Source organism: Electrophorus electricus, chromosome 3 (genome assembly GCF_041902795.1).
Source record: "Electrophorus electricus isolate QZ-2024a chromosome 3, ASM4190279v1, whole genome shotgun sequence".
Lineage (NCBI taxonomy): Eukaryota > Metazoa > Chordata > Actinopteri > Gymnotiformes > Gymnotidae > Electrophorus > Electrophorus electricus.
In genome coordinates, this window is record NC_137499.1 from 26,078,995 (window position 1) to 26,090,236 (window position 11,242).

The 11,242-nt window shown below is 48.2% G+C and overlaps 1 protein-coding gene across 1 annotated transcript; it reads left to right on the forward strand.

Annotated features, from left to right (window-relative positions):
* Window positions 1-169: 169 nt before the first annotated feature.
* polr2b (RNA polymerase II subunit B) lies at window positions 170-11,101 on the forward strand. The gene is made up of 25 exons (XM_027026905.3): window positions 170-294; window positions 646-718; window positions 805-955; window positions 1,143-1,255; window positions 1,485-1,704; window positions 1,909-2,067; window positions 2,326-2,490; window positions 2,768-2,964; window positions 3,181-3,300; window positions 3,506-3,692; window positions 3,901-4,044; window positions 4,278-4,417; window positions 4,728-4,839; window positions 5,250-5,404; window positions 5,751-5,949; window positions 6,059-6,227; window positions 6,727-6,823; window positions 7,011-7,105; window positions 7,554-7,804; window positions 8,176-8,265; window positions 9,530-9,637; window positions 9,735-9,848; window positions 10,017-10,177; window positions 10,464-10,659; window positions 10,792-11,101. Exons 1-25 carry the CDS (start codon window positions 276-278, stop codon window positions 10,879-10,881), a joined length of 3,525 nt encoding a protein of 1,174 aa, XP_026882706.1. The 5' UTR covers window positions 170-275; the 3' UTR covers window positions 10,882-11,101.
* Window positions 11,102-11,242: the final 141 nt, after the last annotated feature.

The window sequence follows — 11,242 nt, forward strand, 5'->3', positions numbered from 1 at the left end:
CTGTTTAGTAGAATACTCCTATTAGATAAACTAGGAAATGTTTTGTTTAAAACTGAAAACATTGTGACTTTGTTTAAATCACTGTACAATTGTTGTGGTATATTATTTCATCCATACGTCGGATAATGTTTCAAATGTAGGAAGTGACGTTGAATATCGTCGCCATGTATCCGTACGGTCTACTAAAGTAGAGCTCATACGCGCGTTGTAGCGGAATGTATTGAACTCAGTTTTTCTTTTCAGTGTTATCGTAAGCAAAGACAAAATCAAACACAATGTATGATCAGGATGAAGGTATGCATGATGCATTGCAATGGTTACCGGGATTTAATATTTCTTTGATTTCTTGTACTCGAATAGACTCGAATGGTTACCGGGATTAATATTGCGTTAATACAACGTAATTAGCAGACTAGCTAACCTAGCTACGTTTCATATACAACTAGCTTTGGGATTTATTGATCTCTTTATCTAAATTGCTTATGTGTAACTTTTTGAATGGTCTTCAGTTCACATTACCGGTTTTAGCATCGTAACCAATCGGATTTGTTGTTTTTGAATTGGAAATGTATTTGTGATGTTCACTCCTAAACCACACAATACAGGAGAAGTAGACCTTATTAAATGATTTCATTTTTACTGCAGACATCCAGTACGATGAAGACGATGATGAGATTACACCTGACCTTTGGCAGGAAGCCTGTTGGATTGTAATCAGGTAATGCGATTGTCATTTTTGCATTTAGTCACCTGTCAATGCCCAACAGTAACAATGACCTGAGACTGGTGCCGCCTGTTGTCCAGCTCCTACTTCGATGAGAAAGGCCTGGTACGACAGCAGCTGGACTCATTTGATGAATTCATTCAGATGTCCGTTCAGAGGATTGTGGAGGATGCTCCACCCATAGATCTGCAGGCTGAGGCTCAGCACACCTCCGGTGAGGTGGAGGAACCGGTACGCTTCAGCGCGAACGCTCTTCTATACCATCACCATCTGTTGTTCTCTGGGGAGCTTGCCGCTTCCTGTGCAGAACGTAAATGTTGCTAGTTTATTTATTTTGCTGTCAGTTTTAAAAGATGTTTAAAATGCAAAAATGCACTTTTTTGGTAGTTTTGAAAATTCCTTGCTTTTGCCTTGCAAGCCACGGTACTTGCTGAAGTTTGAGCAGATCTACCTGTCCAAGCCCACCCACTGGGAAAGAGATGGAGCTCCCTCTCCCATGATGCCCAACGAGGCTCGACTACGCAACCTCACGTGAGTGCTGCTGCCATGGCAACCTGACCTACGTCTGCTCACTCATGTTTTTCCCCAGTCTTTCTGTCAAGTGCACTGACATATGGAGGAAGGAACAGTTTTGTCATTAGCGATTAAGCAAACTGTAGAGATGTGCTGAGGCTAAATGCAGAGGTGATGAGTTGTGCGGGAGGTTGGATCTCTAGAAAATGGGGATGGGCACTAACACGCAAATGGTTTGGTCGTTTAGCTACTCGGCTCCTTTGTATGTGGACATTACCAAGACCATCATAAAGGAGGGAGAGGAGCAGCTTCAGACACAGCACCAGAAAACCTTCATCGGCAAGATACCCATCATGCTCCGCTCCACCTACTGTTTGCTCAGCGGGCTGACGGACCGTGATCTGTGTGAGCTGAATGAGTGTCCGCTGGACCCAGGCGGCTACTTTATCATCAATGGCTCCGAGAAGGTCAGAATTTATCCTGTTTGGGGTTTTTTTTTTTGTTGGTTGTTCATTTATGCGCACCTTGGGTTTTCATTTCAGCATATGCAGAAAGAATCTTTTGATTTATCAATCTTTTGTTTTATCCTTGAACGTACATAACCCTGTATTTTTGAAATACTCACTATAACACCTCAGCATATCGTGACTCAGGCCGGTGTGCATTTGCAGGTTCTCATTGCTCAGGAGAAAATGGCCACCAATACAGTCTATGTGTTTGCTAAGAAAGACTCGAAATATGCGTACACGGCAGAGTGCAGGTCCTGCCTTGAGAATTCATCCAGACCCACCAGCTCAATCTGGGTCAGCATGATGGCCAGAGGGGGACAGGTAAGACAACTGTCTTCTCCTGAATAGTAAATTATTTCTTTACCTTTGATCCCTGCTCATGTTTACCTGATTAATCATATTCAGAAACATTTCGAACGGACCTTAAGCCTGTTGCGGCATAATTGAATAATTCATCATTTAAGTTAATGTGAAACGTTGTGGAAAAATTTCCCTGTGACTTATTACATGTTCTTTAATTGTTCCTTTTGAAAATTTTGGAGTGTGCTCTGGTGAGGGAGTCTGGCTTACCGTTTGCAGGGAGTAAAGAAGAGTGCTATTGGTCAGAGGATTGTCTCCACCCTACCATACATCAGACAGGAAGTGCCCATCATCATTGTGTTCAGAGCCCTGGGCTTTGTGTCCGACAGGGACATCCTGGAGCACATCATCTATGACTTTGATGACCCAGAGATGATGGAGATGGTACCTTCCTACCTTTTATCTGCATAAAAGCAGTTTAGAATCAAACCAGTTCTGTCCTAGTAAAAGGCACTCCTAGTTGAGATGGGTATGTTCATATCACAGGATTGTGAATTTAGCACTGTTGATGCTTGCGCGCTCTCTCTCTCTCTCTCTCTCTCTCACTCACTCACTCACTCACTCACTCACTCACTCACTCACTCACTCACTCACTCACACACACACACACACACACACACACACACACACACACACTGTTCCTTCTCTCTCCGCTGCATAGGTGAAGCCGTCTCTAGACGAGGCCTTTGTAATCCAAGAGCAGAACGTGGCTCTGAACTTCATTGGCTCCAGAGGAGCCAAGCCCGGCGTCACCAAGGAGAGGAGGATCAAGTATGCCAAGGAGGTGCTGCAGAAAGAGGTCCTGCCCCACGTGGGCGTCTCCGACTTCTGCGAGACCAAGAAAGCCTACTTTTTAGGGTGAGGTTTTTTTGTTTGTTTGTTTTTGTTTTTGTTGTTGTTGTTGTTGTTTTTTTGTAGAAAGGCAACTCTTTCAAAGGCCTACGTCCAGCTTTTCATATGTTTGGCTAATCAGTGCTCTAATGGTTTGGTTTGGACATGAGAAGAGTCCTTGCTTACTTCTGATTTGAAGCGAAGATTTGAAAACAGGAACGTGCATATTTGTCTTCCTTGTAGTTATATGGTGCACAGACTCCTGCTTGCGGCCCTTGGCCGAAGGGAGCTGGACGACAGAGATCACTACGGCAACAAAAGGCTGGACCTGGCGGGACCTCTCTTGGCATTCCTCTTCCGAGGGTGAGAACAGTGGATCTTTCACTCAGGGTTAACTTGGCGGGGGGGGGGATTTTTTACAAAACAATGTGACAGAATGGGATATCATAGTCGCTCTTTCATCGTCACTCTTTTTAAAAAGCGGGAAGCACAACAGTGCAGTTAGCCTGGATAGCGGCCAGGTCGGGCCCACGTGACGGGCAGAGAACCTTTCCATGTGCCCTTGCAGAATGTTCAAGAACCTGCTGAAGGAGATCCGGATCTATGCACAGAAGTTCATCGACCGTGGCAAGGACTTCAACCTGGAGCTGGCCATCAAGACCCGCATCATCTCGGACGGCCTCAAGTACTCGCTGGCCACGGGCAACTGGGGCGATGTCAAGAAGGCCCACCAGGCCCGAGCCGGAGTGTCGCAGGTACAGCACGCCGTGGACTCTTCCAGGACGTCATCGGTCAGACCCGGCCAGGGGTTTTGTTCCATTTCAGCTCGATGGTCTGCCTCACTTGTGTTGGAGGCTGGTTTAGAGTGTGACTGGGGTTTTTTGTTTGTTTTTGTTTGCTTTTTGTGTTTGTTTTGTTTCCTGTGTTACCGTGATTGGCTCAGTCCTCCGTTGGTGTGTGCAGGTGCTGAACAGGCTGACGTTCGCCTCCACACTGTCGCACCTGCGCCGCGTCAACTCGCCCATCGGCCGAGACGGCAAGCTGGCCAAGCCCCGGCAGCTGCACAACACGCTGTGGGGGATGGTGTGCCCAGCAGAGACACCCGAGGTAGGCCAGGGCCCTCCCTCCCCCGCACCTGTAATTACACGGCTAAGGGGGTGTGGCCGGCTCCCTGTAGCCTGGCATTGTTGTTGGCAATTCGGTCGTGTTGTGGGTGGAGTTACTTTAAAACAACGCCTCCTCTTCCAAAAGCGTGTACTTGAGTGGTTCAGTGATTCTCTGAAAGTGGGAATATAGATAAAGTGTGTGTGTGTGTGTGTGTGTGTGTGTGTGTGTGACAGGGCCACGCCGTAGGCCTGGTGAAGAACCTGGCACTGATGGCGTACATCTCTGTGGGCTCCCAGCCATCCCCTATCCTGGAGTTCTTGGAGGAGTGGAGCATGGAGAACCTGGAGGAGATCTCACCTGCAGCCATTGCAGAGTCAGTGCCTGCGCTGTCCTGCACTTCATTAGAGACATAGAAAGAGCCAATAAGGCATGCTGTCAGTGTGATTCACTGCAGAAGTAGCCTTGAACTGGGGGGATCTGAAAATCTGAGGTTATATTGTGCTGTGTGGAACTACTGTTATTGGTTTGTATTATATATTAAGTATAAAGAACAGACAGAACTTGAAGGTTAAGTAGCTCGAGGTCTTATCTCCACTTTCTGTGCCATTGCTGAAGTGTGTTGGCAAGCACTGTGTGGCTAGCTAATGTCTGACTCTGTGTCTGTGATCCTCTCTGTCCTGTAGTGCGACTAAGATCTTTGTGAACGGCTGCTGGGTGGGTATTCACAAGGACCCCGAGCAGCTGATGAACACACTCAGGAAGCTCAGAAGACAGATGGACATCATCGTGTCTGAGGTGGGAGATGAACGGTTTGCACTACCGTCCTTTGAACGCTGGAAATATTGTCTTATTATTTATGTATTTACTACTACTTAATTGCTTGTATAAAACATGGCTGATTTGGGAGAGACTGCATTTAATTTGGACATGGTTGGTTTTCATTAAACCTAGAGCTAATGTTTCCAGCAAATACTCTGGTAATAAATTGAGATGGTCTTGTTGTAATAGTTGCGGTTTCAGGCTAATAGAAAAGAAATAAAGGATTTTTGGACTGATTTGAGAGTGCACACCTGGACTGTTAATGTAATTGCTTCCAGAGATACAGTGAGTGATGCTTTGTTCCTGCATGGGCATTTGGCCCAGTAGAACACAGGTTACCATCTTTTTCTTCTCTATCTCTATCTCTCTCTCTCTGTCTGTCTTAGGTATCTATGATCCGGGACATCCGGGAGCGAGAGATCCGGATTTACACAGATGCTGGCAGGATCTGCCGGCCACTGCTCATCGTGGAGAAACAGAAGCTACTGCTGAAGAGACGCCACATCGACCAGCTGAAAGAGAGAGAGTACAACAACTACAGGTACACACACACACACACACAGACAGACCAGCTGAAAGAGGGAGTACAACAACTACAGGTACACACACACACACACACACACACACACACAGACAGACCAGCTGAAAGAGAGGGAGCACAACAACTACAGGTACACACACATCGAACAGCTCAAAGAGAGAGTACAACTACTACAGGAACACAGACATGAAATGACGTGATCTCTTCCAGTGAATGTGTATGGAAGATTAAGCTGTGTGTAGTTCAAAATAATAAACATTACAAAATAAGGGGGTGCAAAACAAATTGACAACATAAATTTTATTTGAGAGATTGTGCTTCTGCAATTTTTCATGTTTGTGTGTAGTTGGCAGGACTTGGTGGCAAGTGGAGTGGTGGAATATATCGACACATTGGAGGAGGAGACAGTTATGCTGGCCATGACCCCTGATGACCTCCAGGAGAAGGGCGTGGCCTACTGCTCCACCTACACTCACTGCGAGATCCACCCGTCCATGATCCTGGGAGTTTGTGCATCCATCATACCCTTTCCCGATCACAACCAGGTACACACACACACACACACACACACACACACACACACACACACACACACAGAACGAGTGTCAGGGCCCTGCCACGAGGGTGTGTGAGTTCTGTGTTCTCCCCTCACAGTCCCCCAGGAACACCTACCAGTCCGCCATGGGCAAGCAGGCCATGGGCGTCTACATCACCAACTTCCACGTTCGCATGGACACCCTGGCCCACGTGCTCTACTACCCACAAAAGCCTCTGGTCACCACACGCTCCATGGAGTACCTGCGCTTCCGAGAGCTTCCAGCAGGTGACGCTACAGGCAGAGCGCTGAAAGCCCCTGTCAGGTTTTACAGTGACGTCTTCAAAGCAGAATGTTTCAAGTAGCAGTAGAGTGTGTTGGATAAGCTAGCGGGCACTGCTCCTGCCCGATCTGATTGGAGGCGTTATTAGAAGTGTTTGAGCCTACTCTGGCAGCACGGCCAAACTTGAACTGGTGTCGTCCTACAACTTCATATAGGGAACGTGTTATTCAGGCTGTTTATGTCATGAACAAACAGTTTATCTGTGCTGTAAAGCCACAGAACAGCTGGAGGGGATGTCAAGCTGAAGTGTTCACAAATGGGGCTTGCAGCAGGTGTGTGTGTGTGTGTGTGTGTGTGTGTGTGTGTGTGTGTGTGTGTGTGTGCGCGCGCCTTTGGTTAAAAAAAATGCTTAGAGGAAGGAATGTGCTTGCGGTGTGTGTGTTTGGTAGAGGAATGTTTCTTCGTTTTCTGGTGATTGAATGTTGCATGGGATTTGCACTGCAGGCATCAACTCCATCGTGGCCATTGCATCGTACACGGGCTACAACCAGGAGGACTCGGTGATCATGAACCGCTCGGCTGTCGACCGGGGCTTCTTTAGGTAGCCCCGCCTCCCTCCCCAACCGCTGCCAAAGTAGCAAAGCCCTCAGTCAGAAGCTTCAAAGCGTTCTGTGTAACCTGTACCCCTGTCGTTTCATTGGAAAAATATGTACGTGTACGTTAAAACAATGATTTTGTTGTGAGAGGGCGTGCTTGGCTTGACGGTGTCTGGCTTAATGTTTTCTCAGGTCTGTGTTCTACCGGTCCTACAAGGAGCAGGAGTCAAAAAAGGGCTTTGACCAGGAGGAGAACTTTGAGAAGCCCAGACGTGAGGAGTGCCAAGGTGAGTGGTCCGTTCGTTATACCTCACTGCAGCTTTGGTGTTGCGAACAGGAACAATGACCTTCAGGTAAATCAGCCCAGGTCGCGCTAATATGTGTAAAACGGATGCCGGAGCATCGTGGAAGTGCAGGTCAGCTGTGTCTGTGTCGGCCGTTCATGCTGGTTTCGTTAATGTGCTCGTTAATTTTGAGCATCTAAGCGTCCGTGATGCAGTGGACTGAGTAAGGTAGGCCCCACCCGCCTACTCACTCCCGGCACACTGACCTGTACTGTCTTCATAGCACGAGCAATCCGCCTTCTAGTTACATTTTCTTTTCTTATAACTGCTGGACAACAAACCTCTCATGCTCCCCCTGTGCCTGTCTCTCTCTGTTGTCCGTCTCACTCATTCTCTCACTCTGTGCTTGCGCGTCTCTCTCGCCCTTGCGCGCGCTCTCTCTGGCCCCCAGGCATGCGGCATGCTATCTACGACAAGCTGGATGACGATGGGCTGATCGCGCCGGGCGTGCGCGTGTCCGGCGAGGACGTCATCATCGGGAAGACGGTCACCCTGCCTGAGAACGACGATGAGCTGGACAGCACCAACCGCCGCTACACCAAGAGAGACTGCAGCACCTTCCTCCGGACCAGCGAGACCGGCATCGTGGACCAAGTCATGGTCACCATAAACCAGGAGGGCTACAAGTTCTGCAAGATCCGGGTGCGGAGGGGGAGGGGGCTTACGGGGCGTCCAATCAGGAGAGGGAAGGGTTTCTGTTTACCACAGAGTTGCGCCAAAATCGCCAAAAATCGAGTGATGTTTCCTCAACTGGCCTGTTTGGAAATGCTTCCAAATTCACTGTCCAAACACCGAATGAAAGTGATGTTCCTTCTTGCACTTTGCAGTAAAAGGATGTTTCCAAGAGGCCTCGTGTTTGTGATAAATCTCTCTTCATTGGTGAGCCTCACGGCTGACCGTGCGTTAACCTCTGACAGATGTATTGGCCTGTGGGGAGGCTGTGACCCCTGACCCCGCTTCTCCCCTTGGGGTGTGGCCAAAGTTCGTGAACCCGTGCGTTTTTCTCTGTGCAGGTGCGCTCTGTTCGGATCCCTCAGATCGGAGACAAGTTCGCCAGTCGTCACGGACAGAAGGGAACGTGTGGAATTCAGTACAGGCAGGAGGTGAGGATGCCATGCCCTCTGTCATTACTAAAAGTCATTTATTAAAGCCGTGGTGTGGTGGTGTTACTATCGCTGCATTTACAAAGATATAACACGTTTTATGGGATTTAGGCATGTAGAGTAACTACTGGCTTGCAGTCAAATACTTAAATATCAGTCTTGCTTAAATCAGAACCCTTTTTTTTTTTTAAACACTAAAGTTTAGGTCTGAAATTTATTTTTCTTTGCAAGAAGAGTGAAGCAAATACCTACTAGTTACTTGAAGGGAAGTGACTGAGTTGTCTAATGTTCACACAGCAAGTAAAACTGGCCCAAATCGTTCGTGTGTGTGTGTGTGTGTGTGTGTGTGTGTGTGTGTGTGTGTGTGTGTGGCAGCATCAATGTGACCTGTATCTGACATCAGTGTGAACTCACCCACATGTGCAGTAGAACAGAGCTCCATGTGCCACAATCAAAAATGAAGTCAGTGGTAACAGCCGCCAGCCTGAAGTTAATGGCCATGTTGATCACTTCACACAATCTCCCAATCTTGTTCCTTAAGGTGATTAGTTTCTATAGGCAACAGCCGTAAAATGGAGCACACATTCAAATGTTGCCCAGCTAGCCTGCCGCTGAAATCTTTGTGAGTCTCGCTCACTGTTGTCTCCTCCATCCCGGAGGCACGAAAGTATGACCGATGACGAGATGGACTGACGTAAAAGTCACAGGAATTCTGGGTCTGGCTGTTCAGACGGAGCCACATTGCAGCATATTAGGAAATTAATGGATGTCCGTACCACGTGAAAGTGGCCCAAATCGGAATTGATTTTTTTTTTTTTTTTTTTTTATGTTTACACTGCTATCCAAATGACAACTCTGTGCCACATGCGCAGGAATAGACCTGATTTGGGCCACATTTACCTGCTGTGTGAACATAGCCTTAATGTCCTGTCCGCTCTGTTTGGAGATTGTCTGCGGCCCCCGTCCGAGGCCGCTGCGGATGTTTGCAGCTTTGTTTGGACCGATGTGGGTATGAACCTCTGCTTTCGAGACGCGTTTCGTGAACAGACACGGTTCTCTCGTCAGATCCGTTTAAAACCCCAGTGCAGCTGCCATAATCGCCGTCGTCTCAAGAATAGTTTATTAACGGGGCTGTTTTATTACCTACTTTTTACTGCACTGCTGCTGTTTGTATCTGTTGGGGAAGTACCAAATGCTGTCCAGCTTTGTTTTGCTTCCTGTCTGGACCTTTTGTCTAAACTGCGCCTTTTGTGCATATCCGCAGGACATGCCATTCACGTGTGAGGGCATCACCCCGGACATCATCATCAACCCTCATGCCATCCCCTCCAGAATGACAGTCGGCCACTTGATCGAGTGCCTACAGGGGAAGGTACTCGTGCTCTCGCACGCCTGACCCAGTTCACTCGTTCATGCGTTTACTTCACACGCACACGACTCTGACCGTGGTTCTTTCTGGCTCCTGCCAGGTGTCTGCCAACAAAGGGGAGATCGGAGATGCCACACCGTTCAACGATGCCGTGAACGTGCAGAAGGTCTCCAACCTGCTCTCCGAGTATGGCTACCATCTGAGGGGGAACGAGGTGAGGAATCCAGCATGTACACACACACACAAACACACACTCGCTCTCACACTTGCGCGCTCTCTCTCACATATATTACCTTTTAAACTAGTACCTAGCATCGATCAGCTCCAACTCTAGATTCTGTTACTTAGGCTGATGTATTACAAATGACACTCTCTCTCAAAGGTGTTGTACAACGGATTTACGGGACGCAAGCTCACCTCGCAGATTTTCATCGGACCCACTTACTACCAGCGGCTCAAGCACATGGTGGATGATAAGATCCACTCTCGGGCGCGCGGGCCTGTGCAGATCCTCAACAGACAGCCCATGGAGGGCCGATCACGGTGAGAATCCGATGCCCATCAAACCTTCACACTCCACAAAAGCGTGGGGCCGAACTACTGAAATTAGGACGTTTGCGTCCAAATGTGCAGTCATCCGACTCTTGGGTGGAGAGCGGGAGGAGAATCTGCCGGGTGGAGCTTCCGTGGTCTGAGGATGGGACTAAGGGGGTCACAATTAAGTCATAGTGCAGCTGCTTATGGATTCTGATTTTTGTAGCAATGAGTCTCATGTCACTTCAACTCAGTCTCTCAATTCTGTGTGTGCGTGACTGCGTTTGGCTCCCAGCGACGGCGGCCTGCGTTTTGGAGAGATGGAGCGTGACTGCCAGATTGCTCACGGCGCAGCTCAGTTCCTGCGCGAGCGTCTGTTCGAGGCCTCCGACCCCTACCAGGTGCACGTATGCAACCTGTGCGGCCTGATGGCCATCGCCAACACACGCACGCACACCTACGAGTGCAGGGGCTGCCGCAACAAGACCCAGGTGAGAGGCGGGGCTTGGATGGTTGGAGTTTAGTCAGTGTTGGCTGTCCAAAGGACTAAAAACGCATGAAGGATCACCTGTATGAGTGTTGTGTGGGAGTCTGACCCACGTCCCTGGTTGTGTGCGTTTCAGATCTCGCTGGTCCGACTGCCGTACGCCTGCAAGCTTCTGTTTCAAGAGTTAATGTCTATGAGCATCGCCCCCCGCATGATGACCACATGAACACCCGCACCTGTGCATCATGGGAAACTGGAGGAGCCAGGCTCGCTGTTTATGAATGGAACTGGCACGCGCGCTTTGGACAGGCTTTGTCTGTCCTTCTGCTGGTTAAAGTGGTTTTGTAATGGTGGTGTTTTGGAAGCCATTATCTGTTTTTTGTTGTTTTGGGGTTTTTTGGTTTTTTTTGTAAAATGTAGAAGTAAATAAATCATTTTCTTTTTAACCAGTGTTTGAGTTTATTCAGTCTGTAGCTCTGCATGGTGCGTTAAATGATGTGAATGCATCGTTCTTTTTTCTCATTAACCTTTCACCTATTGTTAATTAACAAGTCATGTCTCTAACATTTTCCTGTTATAATTTGGTA